The sequence below is a fragment of the Salmo salar genome, chromosome ssa10 (assembly GCF_905237065.1).
Source record: "Salmo salar chromosome ssa10, Ssal_v3.1, whole genome shotgun sequence".
NCBI lineage: Eukaryota > Metazoa > Chordata > Actinopteri > Salmoniformes > Salmonidae > Salmo > Salmo salar.
The window spans coordinates 50412490-50433764 of NC_059451.1; the positions used below are offsets into that span (position 1 = coordinate 50412490).

General features: G+C 46.0%; 1 protein-coding gene across 1 annotated transcript in view; it reads left to right on the forward strand.

The window, feature by feature from the left end:
- The first annotated feature begins 478 nt into the window (after window positions 1–478).
- The window catches only part of gtpbp3 (GTP binding protein 3, mitochondrial), a 33255-nt gene continuing 12458 nt past the window's right edge, over window positions 479–21275 (forward strand). Inside the window, exons 1-5 of the mRNA XM_014123579.2 lie at window positions 479–878; window positions 9822–10078; window positions 10235–10321; window positions 12868–13070; window positions 15172–15244. Coding sequence (XP_013979054.1) covers window positions 820–878; window positions 9822–10078; window positions 10235–10321; window positions 12868–13070; window positions 15172–15244 — 679 coding nt within the window. The 5' untranslated portion in view covers window positions 479–819. The remainder of the gene's footprint in view (window positions 879–9821; window positions 10079–10234; window positions 10322–12867; window positions 13071–15171; window positions 15245–21275) is intronic.

Sequence of the window (21275 nt, forward strand, 5' to 3'; positions counted from 1 at the left end):
CCTAGTACCTATAACACTAGGTCAGCTACTACAGTCTCAATAACATAAATTCAACCAGAGAGGAAGAGGCGAAGCGAGAGGTTTCACCCTCGCCAAAGTATGTCCAAAATAAGTCCAATGCGTTTCTAAAGGCTTATTTTGGACCTACAGTAAGCTTGTCGCCTGCCTTCCCGTGTTTAGGACAACGACTCCCATTGTGAGGGCGGAGACATGAGCATCTCCTCATTATATTAAGATCTCTGCTACAACGTTGAACAAACGATATTAAGTAACAAGGTCAGCGAATGATGTCATATTTATGCAAACTCAACAGAATGCAAATTTGCGCACATGATGTCGCTGCAGTAGCACCACGGACCCATTTTGATAGCACAAAAAAGGAGGGCATATTCTTGATTGACGGTGGTTGGACCAGTTACATTCATGCATCTCTTCCGAGATTGAGGACCCCAGACCAATACAAACCATCCGTAGTATTAACACGTTTTCATATTTTTGGAAACGGAAAGAAAGAAGCGTGGAGACAGGCGATGGGAGTTTGTGTGCTGAATGTTACCGATATATAGTAAATACAACTCTGCGTTGTCTAACTGCCATATTCAAGTATTTCAGTCACCACCAGAACGATTGACAGAATGCCTCGAGTGAATCTCATGTGAGATTCGCCTTTTTACTAAACGATGGTAACATTTCACATGGACAGCTGTAGTTGTTATAGCTTCTACCGAGAATAGGGTCTACACATAACCTAGCTATCTACATACAATGGGCAGAGCCTATCAGCTATGCAACATTTGTTGTGATTTGCTTTGAGTCATAATGTTGCCATGCACTTGGGGATTGTGGAGAAGCGCTATACACACCCTCAAGACATTCAGGTTAGTCAAAACTCTCTGGGCTAGTTGCTTTTATTTCAATTCAATGTATCCTGATCATAACCATACTTCTACCGTTTTATAACCAATATATCCCTTAATAATATCCCTTAACAAATCGATAACCCACATTTTGTTACCCAGCCATATAACAGTCCCATGATCTGACTTATCTTCCCAGTCTTCAAATGTGTAATAATAATAAATATAGTTGCAAGCAGCGATGACCCGGGGTCCAAGCCTTTTTTGTCCCGTTTTCGTTTGCTCAAATATTATGCCTTATTTTACAAGTCATAAAATGTATTTCTGGTACAACACCCCTCACTGTCCAGGGATGTCTGTCAAAGCTGCAGGGGTGAGGTTTGACACTAGGCTGCCTTGGGTTGGCATGTATTACAAGACTAAGGCACTAGCCCTCTGAGCCGTGCTCACGTCATGGTTGAACACTATGGAAGAGCATACAGTGCCTTCTGAAAGTATTCAGACCCCTTTACTTTTTCTACATTTTGTTACGTTACAGCCTTATTCTAAAATGGATTAAATAAAACATTTTCCTCAGGAATCTACACACAGTACCCCATAATGACAAAGTGAAAACATTCTTTTTGAAATTTTAGCAAATGTATTAAATACAGAAATACGTTATTTACATAAGTATTCAGACCCTTTGCTATGAGACTTGAAATTGAGCTCAGGTGCATCCTGTTTCCATTGGTCATCCTTGAGCTATTTCTACAACTTGATTGGAGTCCACCTGTGGTAAATTCAATTGATTAGACATGATTTGGAAAGGCACACACCCGTCTATATAAGGTCCCACAGTTGGCAGTGCATGTCAGAGCAAAAACCAAGCCATGATGTTGAAGGAATTGTCAGTAGAGCGCCGAGACAGGATTGTGTCGGGGCACAGAATTAGGGAAGGGTACCAAACAATGTCTGCAGCATTGAAGGTCCCCAAGAACACAGTGGCCTCCATAATTCTTAAATGGAAGAAGTTTGGAACCACCAAGACTCTTCCTAGAGCTGGCTTCCCGGCCAAACTGAGCAATTGGGGGAGAAGGGCCATGGTCAGGGAGGTGACCAAGAACCTAATGGTCACTCTGACAGAGCTCTAGACTTCCTCTGTGGAGATGGGTGAACCATCAGGACCTCAGACTGGGGTGAAGGTTCACCTTCCAACAGGACAACGGCCCTAAGCACACAGACAAGGCATCGCAGGAGTGGCTTCGGGACAAGTCTCTGAATGTCCATGAGTGGCCCAGACAGAGCCCGGACTTGAACCCGATTGACCATCTCTGGAGAGACCTGAAAATAGCTGTGCAGCAACGCTCCCCATCCAACCTGACAGAGCTTGAGAGAAGAATGGTAAAATCTCCCCAAATACAGGTGTGCCAAGCTTGTAGCGTCTTACCCAAGAAGACTCAAGGCTGTAATCCCTGCCAAAGGTGCTTCGACAAAGTACTTAGGAAAGGGTCTGAATACTTATAAAATGTGATATGTTTTTAGGGGGGGGGGGGGACAATTTAATCAATTTCATAATAAGGCTGTAACATAACAAAATGTGGAAAAAGTCAAGGGGTTTGAATACTTTCAGAATGCACTGTATGTGTATGAATTGCAGGTTCCAGTGTTGCACAAATCATATAACATTCCATTTAGCAGGTTGCTTTCATCCAAAGCAGCTTAGTCATGCGTGCATACATTCTTTACACTTGGGGGGTTGTGAGAATTGAACCCACTATTTTGCCAGCGCCGTGCTCTACCAACTGAGCTACAGAGAACCACCATGTGGATAGTAGACAACTGCACACTTCAGGGAAAAAGTGCAGAGTATTGACATGCATAGCCTGCAAGGGCTCCAACCCTCCAATAGCACAAATACACTGAGTGGACAAAACATTAAGAACACCTTCTTAGTATTGAGTTGCACCCATCCTTTTGCCCTCAGAACAGCCTCAATTCGTCAGGTCATGGACTCTACAAGGTGTTGAAAGCGTTCCACAGGGATGCTGGGCCATGTTGACTCCCATGCTTCCCACAGTTGTGTCAAGTTGACTGGATGTCCGTTGGGTGGTGGACCATTCTTGATACACACGGTAAACCGTTGAGTGTGAAAAACACAACAGCATTGTAGTTCTTGACACAAACCGGTGCGCTTGGCACCTACTACCATATCCATTTCAAAGACACTTCATTATTTTGTCTTGCCCATTCACCCTCTGAATGGCACACATGTACAATCCATGTCTCAATTGTCTCAAGGCTTAAAAATCCTTATTTAACCTGTCTCCTCCCCTTCAGATACACTGATTGATGTGGATTTAACAAGTGACATCAATAAGGGATCATTGCTTTCACTTGGATTCACCTGGTCAGTCTATGTCATGGAAAGAACTAGTGTTCTTAATGTTTTCTGCACTCAATGTAGATGTATATTTGGCCCAACATTAGATTTCTATAATGTAATGTATTGAACTGAACTGAACTGTACTGTACTGTAATGTACTGAACTGTACTGTAATGTACTGACCTGTACTGAACTGTAATGTACTGAACTGTAATGTGCTGTAATGTACTGAACTGTAATGTACTGTGCTGTAATGTACTGAACTGTAATGTGCTGTACTGAACTGTAATGTGCTGTAATGTACTGAACTGTAATGTACTGAACTGAATTGTACTGTACTGTACTGAACTGTAATGTGCTGTAATGTACTGAACTGTAATGTACTGAACTGTAATGTGCTGTAATGTACTGAACTGTAATGTACTGAACGGTAATGTAGTGAACTGTAATGTGCTGTAATGTACTGAACTGTAATGTACTGAACTGTAATGTGCTGAACTGTAATGTGCTGTAATGTACTGAACTGTAATGTACTGACCTGTAATGTACTGAACTGTAATGTACTGAACTGTAATGTGCTGTAATGTACTGAACTGTAATGTACTGAACTGTAATGTGCTGAAGTGTAATGTGCTGAACTGTAATGTGCTGTAATGTACTGAACTGTAATGTACTGACATGTACTGAACTGTAATGAGCTGTAATGTGCTGAACTGTAATGTACTGAACTGTAATGTGCTGTAATGTACAGAACTGTACTGAACTGTAATGTACTGAACGGTAATGTACTGAACGGTAATGTACTGAACTGTAATGTACTGAACGGTAATGTACCAACATGTACTGAACTGTAATGTGCTGTAATGTACTGAACGGTAATGTACTGAACGGTAATGTTCTGAACTGTAATGTGCTGTAATGTACTGAACTCTACTGAACGGTAATGTGCTGTAATGTACTGAACTGTAATGTATTGAACGGTAATGTACCGACATGTACTGAACTGTAATGTGCTGTAATGTACTGAACGGTAATGTACTGAACTGTAATATACTGAACTGTAATGTGCTGTAATGTACTGAACTGTAATGAACTGAACTGTACTGCAATGTGCTGTAATGTACTGAACTGTACTACAATGTGCTGTAATGTACTGAACTGTAATGAACTGAACGGTAATGTGCCGACATGTACTGAACTGTAATGTAATGTACTGAACTGTAATATGCTGTAATGTACTGACCTGTAAAGTGCTGAACTGTACTGAACTGTAATGTACTGAACGGTAATGAACTGAACGATAATGTACCGACATGTACTGAACTGTAATATGCTGTAATTTACTGAACTGCAATGTACTGAACTGTAATGTACTGAACGGTAATGAACTGAACGGTAATGTACCGACAAGTACTGAACTGTAATGTGCTGTAATGTACTGAACTGTAATGTGCTGTAATATACTGAACTGTACTGTAATGTACTGAACTGTAAGGAACTGAACTGTACTGCAATGTGCTGTAATGTACTGAACTGTACTACAATGTGCTGTAATGTACTGCAATGTGCTGTAATGTACTGAACTGAGCTGTAATGTAATGTGCTGTACTGTAATGTACTGAACTGAGCTGTACTGTGCTGTAATGTACTGTACTGAATTGTACTGTAATGTAATGTACTGAACCGGTCACAACCTGTAGACTTGTTTACGTGCTGCTGTGCGGTTTGTTGCTAACCTTACTTTGCTACCTGCCAACTTTACGGTTTTCACCCCTCCTTCACTCGGCTCGCGCTCCCGAGGGATTATGATGGGACGGCTGCTGGATGCCAGGGGTTCCTACTCCAGCTGGAACTCTACCTGGCGACAGTCCACTCGGCTCCTTCGGGACGTGAGAGCGTGTCCGCCCTCGTCTCCTGCCTCTCAGGCAAAGCCCTGGAGTGGGCCAACGCCGTATGGAGTGGACCATTACGCAGAGTTCACCCGCCGCTTTCGGGCAGTTTTAGACCACCCGCCTGAGGGTAGAGCGGCGGGTGAACATCTGTTCCACCTGAGGCAGGGGACGAGGAGCGCGCAGGAATTCGCTTTGGACTTCCGGACCCTGGCCGCCAGCGCGGGATGGAACGACAGGGCCCTGATCGATCATTTCCAGTGCAGTTTGCGCGAGGACGTCCATCGGGAGTTGGCCTGCCGAGACACCACCCTTACGTTGGACCAGCTGGTGGACCTGTCCATCCGGCTGGACAACCTGCTGGCTACCCGCGGACGTCCGGATCGGGGCCTGTCAGTTCCATCCCCCAGGACCTCCGCTCCGACGCCCATGGAGCTGGCAGGTGCTGCGCTTAGGGCGACCGGAGGAGGGTCATTCCCTGCACCATCTGTGGCCGCAGAGGGCACACTGCTGGTCAGTGCTGGGGGGGTTCCTCAGGGAGTCGAGGCAGCAGGCAGGGCACCATCGTGTCACCCCAGGTGAGTCGGCACCAGGCTCACCCAGAGCCCCCTGTTGCTCACATGTATGTGTTTATTAAATTTCCTGAGTTTTTCCCGCATTCCCAGCATAAGGCGCTCGTAGATTCAGGCGCAGCTGGGAATTTTATTGACCGTTCATTTGCCCATAGATTAGGAATTCCCCTTGTTCCTGTGGATATGCCGTTCCCTGTGCACGCCCTAGATAGTCGACCATTAGGGTCAGGGCTGATTAGGGAGGCCACCGCTCCACTAGACATGGTTACGCAGGAGGGTCACAAGGAGAGAATCAGTCTCTTCCTTATTGATTCTCCTGCTTTTCCCGTGGTGCTGGGCCTACCCTGGTTGGCCTGTCATGACCCCACTATTTCGTGGCAACAGAGGGCTCTCAAGGGGTGGTCACAAGTGCTCAGGGAGGTGTGAAAGGAAAGTCCAGACCAGGTCTCCACCGTGCGCATCCCCTCAGAATATGCCGATTTGGCTCTCGCCTTCTGTAAGAAGAAGGTGACTAAATTACCACCCCGTCGACGGGGGGATTGTGCGATAAATCTCCTGGTAGATGCAGCACTTCCCAGGAGTCACATGTATCTTCTGTCACAGGAGGAGACGGCGGCTATGGAAACATATGTCTCCGAATCCCTGGGGCAGCGATACATTCAGCCCTCCACTTCACCTGCCTCTTCGAGTTTCTTTTTTGTGAAGAAGAAGGATGGAGGTCTGCGCCTGTGTATTGACTATCGGGGTATCAATCAGATCACGGTGAGGTACAGCTCATCGCCAGTGCGATCGAGTCAATGCACGGGGCGCGCTTCTTCACAAAATTGGATCTCAAGAGCGCTTACAACCTGGTGCGTATCCGGGAGGGGGACGAGTGGAAGACGGCATTTAGTACCACCTCAGGGCACTATGAGTACCTCGTCATGCTGTACGGGTTGATGAATGCTCCATCAGTCTTCCAGGCCTTTGTTGACAAGAATTTCCGGGACCTGCACGAGCAGGGTGTAGTGGTGTATATCGACGCCATTCTGATATACTCCGCTACACACGCCGAGCATGTGTCCCTGGTGCGCAGGGTGCTTGGTCGACTGTTGGAGCATGACCTGTACGTCAAGGCTGAGAAATGTCTGTTCTTCCAACAGTCCGTCTCCTTCCTAGGGTACCGCATTTCCACGTCAGAGGTGGACATGGAGAGTGACCGCATTTCAGCCGTGCGTAATTGGCCGACTCCCACCACGGTAAAGGAAGCGCAGCGGTTTCTAGGGTTTTCCAACTACTACCGGAGGTTTATCCGGGGTTTTGGTCAGGTAGCGGCTCCCATTACCTCACTGCTGAAGGTGGGCCCGCTGCGCTTGCAGTGGTCAGCTGAGGCGGACAGGGCTTTTGGTCACCTGAGGGCTCTGTTTACCTCGGCTCCCGTGCTGGCTCATCCAGATCCCTCTTTGGCGTTCATAGTGGAGGTGGACACGTCCGAGGCTGGGATAGGAGCCGTGCTCTCTCAGCGCTCGGGTACGCCACCGAAGCTCCGCCCCTGTGGCTTCTTTTCGAAGAAGCTCAGTCCGGAGGAGCAAAACTATGATGTGGGGGACCGGGAGCTGTTGGCTGTCGTCAAGGCTCTGAAGGCGTGGAGACATTGGCTTGAGGGGGAGAGACACTCTTTTCTCATCTGGACTGACCACCGCAATCTGGAGTACATCCGGTCGGCGAGGAGACTGAACCCTCGCCAGGCAAGGTGGGCCATGTTTTTTACCCGTTTTGTGTTCACCCTGTCCTACCGGCCAGGTTCCCAGAGCGCTAAGGCAGACACACTGTCCCGGATGTATGACAGAGAGGAGCGGTCCATGGATCACACTCCCATACTCCCGGCCTCTTGCCTGGTGCTGTAATGTACTGAACTGTACTGTAATGTACTGAACTATACTGTGTTGTAATGTACTGAACTGTACTGTAATGTACTGTGCTGTAATGAACTGTACTGTAATGTACTGTGCTGTAATGAACTGTACTGAACTGTGCTGTAATGTACTGAACATAATTGTAGTGTATTATACTGTACTTTACTGTACTGAATCTACTGTATTGTACTTTACTTTACTGTAATGTACTATACTAGACTATACTGTACAAAACTATACTGTACTATACTAGACTATACTGTACAGAACTATACTGTGCTATACTAGACTACTGTACTGAACTATACTGTGCTATACTAGACTACTGTACTGGACTATACTGTGCTATACTAGACTACTGTACTGAACTATACTGTACTATACTATTTTTACCCATTTAAACTGGTCTTGGTCAGGTCATGGTCTCGATCCACTGGTCCTTGGTCTGGGTCTTAAAAACTCTTGGTCTGGATTTAAAGGGTTCTGGTTCTGACTTCATCTCTGGTACTCTCACCAATCGTATACTTTTGAATCCATGTAGGTAGTGGACCAGTGCAGACTTCAGGAAACATTGTAGAGTATTGAGATGCATGGCCAGCAGGGTCTTCCCTCAGGGCCTTCCCTCAGGGCCTTCCCTCAGGGCCTTCCCTCAGGGTCTTCCCTCAGGGTCTTCCCTCAGGGTCTTCCCTCAGGGCCTTCCCTCAGCTCAGGGTCTTCCCTCAGGGTCTTCCCTCAGGGCCTTCCCTCATGGCCTTCCCTCATGGCCTTCCCTCAGGGCCTTCCCTCAGGGTCTTCCCTCAGGGCCTTCCCTCAGGGCCTTCCCTCAGGGTCTTCCCTCAGGGCCTTCCCTCAGGGTCTTCCCTCAGGGTCTTCCCTCATGGCCTTCCCTCATGGCCTTCCCTCATGGCCTTCCCTCATGGCCTTCCCTCAGGGTCTTCCCTCAGGGCCTTCCCTCATGGCCTTCCCTCATGGCCTTCCCTCAGGGTCTTCCCTCAGGGCCTTCCCTCAGGGCCTTCCCTCAGGGCCTTCCCTCAGGGCCTTCCCTCAGGGCCTTCCCTCAGGGTCTTCCCTCAGGGCCTTCCCTCAGGGTCTTCCCTCAGGGCCTTCCCTCAGCTCAGGGTCTTCCCTCAGGGCCTTCCCTCAGGGCCTTCCCTCAGGGTCTTCCCTCAGGGTCTTCCCTCAGGGCCTTCCCTCATGGCCTTCCCTCATGGCCTTCCCTCAGGGTCTTCCCTCAGGGCCTTCCCTCATGGCCTTCCCTCATGGCCTTCCCTCAGGGCCTTCCCTCAGGGTCTTCCCTCAGGGCCTTCCCTCAGGGCCTTCCCTCAGGGTCTTCCCTCAGGGCCTTCCCTCAGGGTCTTCCCTCAGGGTCTTCCCTCATGGCCTTCCCTCATGGCCTTCCCTCATGGCCTTCCCTCATGGCCTTCCCTCAGGGTCTTCCCTCAGGGCCTTCCCTCATGGCCTTCCCTCATGGCCTTCCCTCAGGGTCTTCCCTCAGGGTCTTCCCTCAGGGCCTTCCCTCATGGCCTTCCCTCAGGGCCTTCCCTCAGGGTCTTCCCTCATGGCCTTCCCTCATGGCCTTCCCTCAGGGTCTTCCCTCATGGCCTTCCCTCATGGCCTTCCCTCAGGGTCTTCCCTCAGGGCCTTCCCTCAGGGTCTTCCCTCATGGCCTTCCCTCAGGGTCTTCCCTCAGGGCCTTCCCTCAGGGTCTTCCCTCATGGCCTTCCCTCAGGGTCTTCCCTCAGGGCCTTCCCTCATGGTCTTCCCTCCAAGACTGACTTGAATTGTCAGCCCGACATCACTCAACTTCATTGGCTCACAGCGGCCATGATGTTTACGATATCAACTGCTTTTGAAGATCTTGGTCTTGAGGTGCTGTACACCAAGTTTCTGAGAAATTGGTATAGTGGTGTCCGAGTCCACGATCGACAGCCTGATCAACTCTATGCGAAGGAGATGTGTTGTGCTGTATGAGGCAAATGGTGGTCACACCAGATACTGACTGGTTTTCTGATCCACGCCCCTACTTTTTTTTAAGGTATTTGTGACCAACAGAAGCATATCCGTATTCCCAATCATGTGAAATCCATAGATTATGGCCTAATGACTGATTTCCTTACATGAACTGTAACTCATGAAAACCTTAGAAATTGTTCCATGTAGCATTTAACATGTTTGTTCAGTGTATATATATCGCACTTTTCAAGCACCCAGTCGCTTGACAATTGTATAAATGTCTTCAACAGAGCATCTCCATCAGCGAGGGGCCTGTGTATCCCGACCAGAGCGGTATGCGATGCTGAGACCATCTTTGCCCTGTCGTCGGGCCACGGCAGGTGTGGTGTGGCGGTGGTCCGTGTCAGTGGTCCTGCCTCCTCCATGGTCCTGAGAAACATGGCAGGTCTGACCCAGGCTCTACCCCCTCGTACCGCCCTGCTACGGAGGATCACTGACCCCCAGTCCAAAGAGCTGCTGGACCGAGGACTGGTCCTCTGGTTCAAAGGTCAGATTGGTCTTAGAGGACATCTCACAGTTATTATCGGATAAACCCACAATGCATTTTGATTTAAAAAAAATATATATAAGCATCTCATAGTAGCTGTTCTTGTTTGTCTTATCCAATGTTGTTGTCGTGACTGTTGTTGTGCTTTCTTGTCAGGTCCCCACAGCTTCACAGGGGAAGACAGTGCAGAGTTCCATATTCACGGAGGTCCTGCAGTCATCACAGCTGTCTTACAAGCCCTAGGTAAACACACAGTCATATGATGAGAGATATGGAAGTAGGTTAGAGCACAGTCATTTGTAGAGAGATATGAGTGGTCTGATTGAGTGTGATGTCCAGAGAGTATCTGCTGATGCTCCAGATACTCAACTAGTCTTAAGAAGGACAGTTTTATTGCTTCTTTAATCAGAACAACAGTTTTCAGCTGTGCTAAGATAATTGCAAAAGGGTTTTCTAATGATAAATTAGCCTTTTTAAAATGATAAACTTGGATTAGCTAACACAATAGTAATTGCTACAATAGTAATTTACAACATTAACAATGTCTACACTGTATTTCTGATCAATTTGTTGTTATTTTAATGGGCAAAAAATGTGCTTTTCTTTCAAAAACAAGGACATTTCTAAGTGACCCCAAACTTTTGAACGATAGTGTGTGTGTGTGTGTATATATAGAAATGTCTTAGAAATGTCCTTGTTTTTGAATATATATATATATATATATATATATATATATATATATATATATAGTACTAGGCTAGAGCCTAGAGGAGATAAGTGTTCTTGTAGCTGTTTCATCTGGGTGTCTGCGTTGCTTTCCTTCCTGCAAACACTTTCCTTGAACTTGAGAGCAATGCAGAACTGTTGTCAGTGTCCTTGCAATGTTCATGTTTGGCTGCTAGGGGGCAGTGTTATATAAATGAATGTAAACTGTGCAGTGTCTCAGATTTGCATCTTCTCAGAACAGCCAGTCAACAACACAATACATAAAGCTGATGATTATATAATCCTGGTGTCTCCTGTAGTTACCAGCTTTGTTGTTCTTTATTAATGCTGTAGTAGTACAACTGGCAACAGTCTCTGGTTGATGTAATGCCTTTGCAGAGCATGTAAGAATCAGGCCACCATATTAACAAACAATAAATTAAGTTCTGTAAAGGTTCTAACAAAAACACCTTACCTCATTGCCAGGGTCGTCAATGTAAATAGTCCGGTGGCCATTTGATTAATTGTTCAGCCGTCTTATGGCTTAGGGGTAGAAGCTGTTAAGAAGCCTTGGTCCTAGTCTTGGCGCTCCAGTACCGCTTGCTGTGCGGTAGCAGAGAAAACAGTCTATGACTTGGGTGACTGAGAGTGTCTAGTTTGAGAAACAGACTCCTCACAAGTCCTCAACTGGAAGCTTCATTAAATAGTACCTGCAAAACACCAGTCTCAACGTCAACAGTGAAGAGGCGACTCCGGGATGCTGGCCTTCTAGGCAGAGTTCCTCTGTCCAGTGTCTGTGTTCTTTTGCCGATCTTAATCTTTTCTTTTTATTGGCCAGTCTGAGATATGGCTTTTTCTTTGCAACTCTGCCTAGAAGGCCAGCATCCCGGAGTCGCCTCTTCACTGTTGACGTTGAGACTGGGGTTTTGCGGGTACTATTTAATGAAGCTGCCAGTTGAGGACTTGTGAGGTGTCTGTTTCTCAAACTAGAAACTCTAATGTACTTGTCCTCTTGCTCAGTTGTGCCCCGGGGCCTCCCACTACTCTTTCTATTCTGGTTAGCACCAGTTTGCGCTGTTCTGTGAAGGGAGTAGGACACAGCGTTGTACGAGATCTTCAGTTTCTTGGCAATTTATCGCATGGAATAGCTTTCATTTCTCAGAACCAGAATAGACTGACGAGTTTCAGAAGAAAGGTATTTGTTTCTGGCTGTTTTGAGCCTGTAATCGAGCCCACAAATGCTGATGCTCCAGATACTCAACTAGTCTAAAGAAGGCCAGTTTTATTCCTTCTTTAATCAGAACAACAGTTTTCAGCTGTGCTAACATAATTGCAAAAGGGTTTTCTAATGATCAATTAGCGTTTAAAATGATAAACTTAGATTAGCTAACACACCGCGCCATTGGAACACAGGAGTGATGGTTGCTGATAATGGGCCTCTGTACGCCTATGTAGATATTCCATAAAAAAATCTGCCGTTTCCAGCTACAATAGTCATTTACAACATTAACAATGTCTACACTGTATTTCTGATCAATTTGATGTTATTTTAATGGACAAAAAATGGGCTTTTCTTTTAAAAACAAGGACATTTCTAAGTGACCCCAAACTTTTGAACTGTAGTGTACATTGCCTTAGTGAACCTTAGTAACCTTGGCTTGTGAACGATAGGGAACCTTATTAGTGACCCAAGTGTTGTCTTTGTCTTGCTGTGTATGTGTAACTAATTAACCCTGGCTTTGACCCTGTTTGAGTAATTCTCTGTCTTGCTGTGTATGTGTAACTAATTAACCCTGGCTTTGACCCTGTTTGAGTAATTCTCTGTCTTGCTGTGTATGTGTAACTAATTAACCCTGGCTTTGACCCTGTTTGAGTAATTCTCTGTCTTGCTGTGTATGTGTAACTAATTAACCCTGGCTTTGACCCTGTTTGAGTAATTCTCTGTCTTGCTGTGTATGTGTAACTAATTAACCCTGGCTTTGACCCTGTTTGAGTAATTCTCTGTCTTGCTGTGTGTGTGTTACTAATTAACCCTGGCATTGACCCTGTTTTCTCTGTCTTGCTGTGCGTTGTGTGTTATGCAGGAAGCCTTGAGGGTGTGAGGCCTGCGGAGGCAGGGGAGTTCACGCGGAGGGCCTTCCACGCGGGGAAACTGGGCTTGACGGAGGTGGAGGGCCTGGGGGACCTGATCCACGCTGAGACTGAGGCCCAGAGGAGGCAGGCCCTCAGGCAGATGGATGGGGAGCTGGGCCGTCTCTACCAGGACTGGAGTTACAGGCTCAAACGGGTAGGTAGTAGGTTCCCCAGAGAAAGAGAAAATACATGGATGGTTACCTAGCCTGGATCGGCTTCACCCAGCTTGTTGTTGTCTAAGCTAGCCAGGCAGTTGTTCAGCGGTGTTGCATTAAAAACACACAGGTCACAAAGTTAGGATTCAGGCCTTTGTGTATACTGTAGAAGTCTAGGGTGAGCTGTTTGAGTTGGCGTGGTTGCCATTTGGCTGCGAGTCGTCCCCAGGCCATTGTTAGAGTGGTCTGATTAAGTGTGATGTCCAGAGAGTGTCTTGTCTATACTGTAGTTGTCTGACAGCAGGGATGAGAGATCAGGGATCAGGAACCAGCTGATCCTAGATCTGTGCCAATGGGCAGCTTCTACCCAGAGTGTATCATGTGATCTCTACCTTGGCACCAGACCTGGGTATCAACACTTCACCACCTCTCCTGAGAGGAGTGCTACAGAAAAGAGCCTAATTTTGGTCTTCCTGAGGAAGACCGTCAGCAGCCTAACAAAATCCAATCTCTATTTTTGACAGTCAAAATAGTATGTTTGGAATCTACCTACTGTAGTTTCACCCTTTCCTTAGTTCGGCATGCAGACAATGCTGCTATTGTTTCTCTGGTACAATGTGTGGATGGAGGGAACATGCAGTCGGCTGATGTTTCCTGTCCTACTGGAACTATTGAACTATTGAATCATTCCATGTGTCAATCAACATTCAGATCTTTAGGGTGCATTTCAGTAGCGATGATGCCTTCACCTGTTCACCTCTGTCATGGCACAGGAAGGGAGACAAGGAGAGGATGCTTTGTTTAGTCTACTGAGATGATTTAGTCTACTGAGATGATTTAGTTTACTGAGATGTTTTAGTCTACTGAGATGTTTTAGTCTACTGAGATGTTTTAGTCCACTGAGATGTTTTAGTCCACTGAGATGTTTTAGTTTACTGAGATGTTTTAGTCTACTGAGATGTTTTAGTCTACTGAGATGTTTTAGTCCACTGAGATGTTTTAGTCCACTGAGATGTTTTAGTTTACTGAGATGTTTTAGTCTACTGAGATGTTTTAGTCTACTGAGATGTTTTAGTCTACTGAGATGTTTTAGCCTACTGAGATGATTTAGTCTACTGAGATGATTTAGTTTACTGAGATGTTTTAGTCTACCGAGATGTTTTAGTCTACTGAGATGTTTTAGTCTACTGAGATGATTTAGTTTACTGAGATGTTTTAGTCTACTGAGATGTTTTAGTCTACTGAGATGTTTTAGTCTACTGAGATGTTTTAGTCTACTGAGATGATTTAGTTTACTGAGATGTTTTAGTCTACTGAGATGTTTTAGTCTACTGAGATGTTTTAGTCTACTGAGATGATTTAGTTTACTGAGATGTTTTAGTCTACTGAGATGTTTTAGTCTACTGAGATGTTTTAGTCCACTGAGATTATTTAGTCTACTGAGATGTTTTAGTCTACTGAGATGTTTTAGTCCACTGAGATTATTTAGTCTACTGAGATGTTTTAGTCTACTGAGATGATTTAGTCTACCGAGATGATTTAGTTTACTGAGATGTTTTAGTCTACTGAGATGTTTTAGTCTACTGAGATGATTTAGTTTACTGAGATGTTTTAGTCTACTGAGATGTTTTAGTCCACTGAGATTATTTAGTCTACTGAGATGTTTTAGTCTACTGAGATGTTTTAGTCCACTGAGATTATTTAGTCTACTGAGATGTTTTAGTCTACTGAGATGATTTAGTCTACTGAGATGATTTAGTCTACTGAGATGTTTTAGTCTACTGAGATGATTTAGTCGACTGAGATGTTTTAGTCGACTGAGATGTTTTAGTCTACTGAGATGTTTTAGTCTACTGAGATGATTTAGTCTACTGAGATGTTTTAGTCTACTGAGATGTTTTAGTCTACTGAGATGTTTTAGTCTACTGGGATGTTTTAGTCTACTGAGATGTGGCCTTCCATTTATCCCTCTGACCTAGAAGACAATCACGACCGAGAAATTTAAATCATTGCCAAAGGAATTAATATAGAGAGGATTGTGATGAGGACTGCATATATTGTTGTCTCTCTCGCTCAACATCTGTCTGTTTGTTGTTTCAGTGTTTGGCTCACGTGGAAGCCTTCATAGACTTCAGTGAAGATGAGCTCATCGAGGACGGGGTGTTAAATCAAGGTGGGTACGCCCCCTTCTCTGGAACAAAATAACAATTACGGAAGTGAGTTTTCCAGGGGGAGTTGGCATGGCTTCCTGTTTGTATCTGCAGAGAGGGAGAGCTAGCGTCATTGAGAGGAGATATGCATCAAAGTGCTGAAAAGACGGTCTCCTTGGAGGAAGTGGGGAGAAGGGGCCACAGGGACACTGCAGGCATTCATCTTGTCTTCAAAGCCTGGCCTCTCAGGCTGTCCAACACAGGAATACATTGTCAGCAGCTACAAACCTGCTCTCTCTACCACCTCTCTCTCTCTGTCTCTCTCTCTACCACCTTTCTGTCTGTCTCTCTCTCTCTACCACCTCTCTCTCTCTGTCTCTCTCACTGTCTCCCTCTGTCTCTCTCACTGTCTCCTCTCTCTCTCTGTCTCTCTCTGTCTCTCTCACTGTCTCCCTCTGTCTCTCTCTCTGTCTCTCTCTCTCTGCTCTCTCTCTGTCTCTCTCACTGTCTCCCTCTCTCTCTCTGTCTCTCACTGTCTCCCTCTCTCTCACTGTCTCCTTCTGTCGCTCTCTTTGTCTCTCTCTGCTCTCTCTCTCTGTCTCTCTCACTGTCTCCCTCTCTCTCTCTGTCTCTCACTGTCTCCCTCTCTCTCTCTTTCTCTCTACCACCTCTCTCTCTCTTTGTTTCGTTTTTCCAATGTTGTAAATATGAGTCCTTTGATTGGTTCATGATTTTGTTTATTGGAATTCTTTCTTTTGAAGCAGTGCTGGTGTCAGCTTGGTTGGTTAGGTCCAACACCAGCTGACTGAGAGGGCTCGTTTCTGGGCTCAGCTCTTGGGTTTGAAGTCCTTTAAATTGCAGACTTGAATTTAGATGTAGCCAAAATGTTGATGATCTAATCTGTATTTACATTACCACTGGAAAGAGGCCCAATTCTGCCCTTCCTGCATTAGTTGCTGTATTTCTCTGGACTTGTTGAATTCTCCGACAGAATTCTGCATGTAGGGCTTCAATTGGATGTTTGTCCCACATTTTAAAGTCCAGTTTATTGAGTGGCCCCCAAACCTCACTTCCGTAAAGAGCTATTGGTTGGATTACACTGTCAAATATTTTAGTCCAAATTCTAATTGGGATGTTGATTTTGAATAGTCTCATAATTATTGCATACAATGCTCTGTGGGATTTTTCTTTGAGTGCATTCACTGCCATATTAAAGTTTGCCGATGCAGATATGGTCAGACCAAGGTATGAGTCATTTTTTGTGTGTTCAATTATGGTGTTGTTTAGGGTGAATTTATATTTGTGTTTCTGACATCAGTTTTTTTTAGGGGAAAATCATGATTTTCGTTTTTGGGAAATTTACTGCCAGGATCCAATTATGGCAGTATTGCTCTAGAATGTTAAGGTTCTGTTGATGACCTTCTTTGGTTGGTGATAGAAGTACCAAATCATCAGCATATAGCAGGTATTTTACCTCTGTGTCAAATAGTGTGAGTCCTGGGGCTGGAGAATGGTCCAACATGTCTGCTAATTCATTTAAATAAATGTTGAAAAGATTTGGACTCAAACTGCAGCCTTGTCTCACACCTCGACGTTGTGAAAATAATTCTGTTCTTTGGTTTTTGATTTTTATTGCACACTTGTTTTCTGTGTACATACAGATGAAGTTGGAAGTTTACATACACCTTAGCCAAATACATTTAAACTCAGTTTTTCACAATTCCTGACATTTAATCCTAGTAAAGATTCCCTGTCTTTGGTCAGTTAGGATCACCAATTTATTTTGAGAATGTGAAATGTCAGAATAATAGTAGAGAGAAGGATTTATTTCAGATTTTATTTCTTTCATCACATTCCCAGTGGGTCAGAAGTTTACATACACTCAATTAGTATTTGGTAGCGTTGTCTTTAAATTGTTTAACTTGGGTCAAACATTTTGGGTAGCCATCCACAAGCTTCCCACAGTAAGTTGGGTGAATTTTGGCCCATTCCTCCTGACAGAGCTGGTGTAACTGAGTCAGGTTTGTAGGCCTCCTTGCTCGCACACGCTTTTTCAGTTCTGCCTACAAATTTTCTATAGATGAGGCCAGGGCTTTGTGATGGCCACTCCAATACCTTGACTTTGTAGTCCTTAAGCCATTTTGCCACAACTTTGGAAGTATGCTTGGGGTCATTGTCCATTTGGAAGACCCATTAGCGACAAGCTTTAACTTCTTGACTGATGTCTTGAGATGTTGCTTCAATATAGCCACATAATTTTCCTGCCTCATGATGCCATTTATTTTGTGAAGTGCACCAGTCCGTCCTGCAGCAAAGCATTCCACAACATTTCACCTTTATTTAACCAGGTAGGCCAGTTGAGAACAAGTTCTCATTTACAACTGCGACCTTGCCAAGATAAAGCATAGCAGTGCGACAATGTCACAACTGTCGTCATGGAGAGAAGAAGTGGACCAAAATGCAGCAGAGTTAGTGTTCAGCATCATTTAATAAAAAAAAAAGATCACTGGAACACTACAAAACAAGAAAATACCGACAGCTCAACAGTACTGACAGCATAACACACTGAACAGAAACAATTACCCACAACCCCAAAGAAAAACACACACTCCTATATAGGACTCCCAATCAAAGGCAACTCAACACACCTGCCTTCAATTGGGAGTCCTAACCACCAACACAACCATTCACACACACAAAAACCCTGCCACATCCTGACCAAAACTAATCCAATTGCTCCCGCTGCTGGTCAGGATGTGACAGTACCCCCCCCCCTCAAGGTGCAGACCCCGTAATGCACCTTACAAAAAGAAAACACAACAAAAAATCCCCAATACCCCAACAAAACCAATAAACAATAACCCCTAAACAATAAGGGAGGGAAGGGAGGGTGGCTGCCGTCAACGGCGGCACTGTGCTACACCCTCCCTCCCCAACCCACCTATCCTGGAGGTGGCTCAGGTGCAGGACGTGGACCTCGCTCCACCTTTGGCGTCGCCCACTTCGGTGGCGCCGATAGCTGCGCCGGGCAGACGGGCCACTCGGGCTGGGCCGGAGGACAGGCGGGCCACTCGGGCTGGGCCGGAGGACAGGCGGTCCACTCGGGCTGGGCCGGAGGACAGGCGGGCCACTCGGGCTGGGCCGGAGGACAGGCGGGCCACTCGGGCTGGGCCGGAGGACAGGCGGGCCACTCGGGCTGGGCCGGAGGACAGGCGGGCCACTCGGGCTGGGCCGGAGGGCAGTCGGGCCTCTCTGGCAGACCCGGAGGGCAGTCGGGCCACTCTGGCAGACCCGGGCGGCAGTCGGGCCACTCTGGCAGACCCGGGCGGCAGTCGGGCCACTCTGGCAGACCCGGGCAGTCGGGCCGCTCTGGCAGACCTGGGCAGTCGGGCCGCTCTGGCAGACCCGGGGAGTCGGGCCGCTCTGGCAGACCCGGGCAGTCGGGCCGCTCTGGCATCTCCGGGCAGTCGGGCCGCTCTGGCATCTCCGGGCAGTCGGGCCGCTCTGGCATCTCCGGGCAGTCGGGCCGCTCTGGCATCTCCGGGCAGTCGGGCAGCTTTGGCATCTCCGGGCAGTCGGGCAGCTCTGGCGACTCCTGACCGGCAGGCAGCTCTGGCAACTCCTGACCGGCAGGTAGCTCTGGCGACTCCCGACCGGCAGGCAGCTCTGGCGACTCCCGACCGGCAGGCAGCTCTGGCGACTCCCGACCGGCAGGCAGCTCTGGCGACTCCCGACCGGCAGGCAGCTCTGGCGACTCCCGACCGGCAGGCAGCTCTGGCGACTCCCGACCGGCAGGCAGCTCTGGCGACTCCCGACCGGCAGGCAGCTCTGGCGACTCCTGACTGGCAAGGCTGGGCTGACACACTAGATGCCTGATGCGTGGGGCTGGTACTGGACGTGCCAGCCTGGAGACACGCACCTCCATGCTAGTGCGGGGAGCTGGCCTGGGGCTCCATTCTTGCCCCGCAAAACTGCCCTTGTGACCCCCCCCAAAAAATTATTGGGGCTGCCTCTCGAGTTTACTAAACTCTTCCATAGCCCTGGAAACGCTCCTCCTTAGCTCTGCCCACGTCCATCCTTCCTCCTCGTTCCTCTGCTGCTTGGTCCTGGTTTGGTGGGTAATTCTGTCACAACTGTCGTCATGGAGAGAAGAAGTGGACCAAAATGCAGCAGAGTTAGTGTTCAGCATCATTTAATTTAAAAAAAAGATCACTGGAACACTACAAAACAAGAAAATACTGACAGCTCAACAGTACTGACAGCATAACACACTGACAAAAACAACAGAGTTACAGATAAACAAATGTACAGTCAATAACACAAAAGAAAAGAAAAATAGAAAGAATCTATGTACACTGTGTGCAAATGTAGAAGAGTAGGGAGGTAAGGCAATAAATAGGCCATAGAGGCAAAAATAATTACAACTTTGAAACATGATGCTGCCACCCCCGTGCTTCACAGTTGGGATGGTGTTCTTCGGCTTGCAAACCTCCCCCTTTTTCCTCCAAACGTAACGATGGTCATTATGGCCAAACAGTTCTATTTTTGTTTCATCAGACCAGAGGACATTTCTCCAAAAAGTACGATCTTTGTCCCCATGTGCAGTTGCAAACCGTAGTCTGGCTTTTTTATGGCGGTTTTGGAGCAGTGGCTTCTTCCTTGCTGAGCGGCCTTTCAGGTTATGTCGATATAGGACTTGTTTTACTGGGGATATAGATACTTTTGTACCTGTTTCCTCCAGCATCTTCACAAGGTCCTTTGCTGTTGTTCTGGGATTGATTTGCACTTTTTGCACCAAAGTACGTTCATCTCCAGGAGACAGAACGCTTCTCCTTCCTGAGCGGTATGACAGCTGCGTGGTCCCATGGTGTTTATACTTGCGTACTATTGTTCGTACAGATGAACGTGGTACCTTCAGGCATTTGGAAATTGCTCCCAAGGATGAACCAGACATGTGGTGGTCTACAATTATTTTCTGAGATCTTGGCTGATTTCTTTGGATTTTCCCATGATGTCAAGCAAAGAGGCACTGACTTTGAAGGTGGGCCTTGTGTATATAAACTTCCGACTTCAACTGTACATTTTATTAAGTCATACACCTGACCACCATGCCCACTTTGGAGAATTTTGTAGAATAGCCCTTCGTGCCAAATAGAATCAAATGCTTTTTTTAAAGTCAATAAAGAAGCAAAGATTTTTCCCTCTTTTTTTGATGGATGTGTTTATTAATTAGTGTAAGGTTTGGTCAGTAGTACGATGGTTGGGGAGAAAGTGAATTTGACATTTACTTATTAGATTTTTTTTCTTTAAGAAAGGTTTGAATTCTTGCATTCAAAATGCTACAGGTTGCTACAAGTTGCTGTTTACGCAAATTCCCTTGTAATTATTGGGGTCTGATTTGTCTCCACTTTTGTGGATAGGGGAGATGAGCCCCTGGTTCCAGACATCAGGGAAGCAGCCAGAAGTTAATACCATGTTGAACAATTTAAGCACAGCATTTTGCAACTCAGGTGTGCTGTTTTTCAGCATTTAATTTCTGATGTTATCTAGACCACAAGACTTCTTTGATTTTATAGATTTGAGCTTTTCATTTAGTTCTTGTTGGGTTATTAGGTAATCTAATGAATTTTTATTGTTTTTAATGACTGATTCAAGGATGTTCAATTTTTCTTGAATTTCTAATTGGTTCTGTTGTAAGTCTTTTTGTGGGATGTTTTTGAATAGATTATCAAAATAAGTTTTCCAAATTCTTTCATTTTCTATGGTTAATTCTTGCGGCTTTGTCATGCTTAAATCGTTCCACATATCCCAGAACTGATTTTGGTCGATTGCGTTTTCAATTTCATCAAGTGTCTTGTTGGTATAATTCGATTTCTTGCGTTTCAGTGTATGTTTCTACTGTTTCACAGTTTCTAAGTATTCATATCGCAGCTTTGGGTTGTTTTGCTGCTTATGTTTTTCATTTGACATTTGTCTTAGGTGTTTTCAAATTGTTTTACATTATTTATCAAACCATTTTTCAGAAACATTTAGTTTTTTGTTTCTGATGTTGCA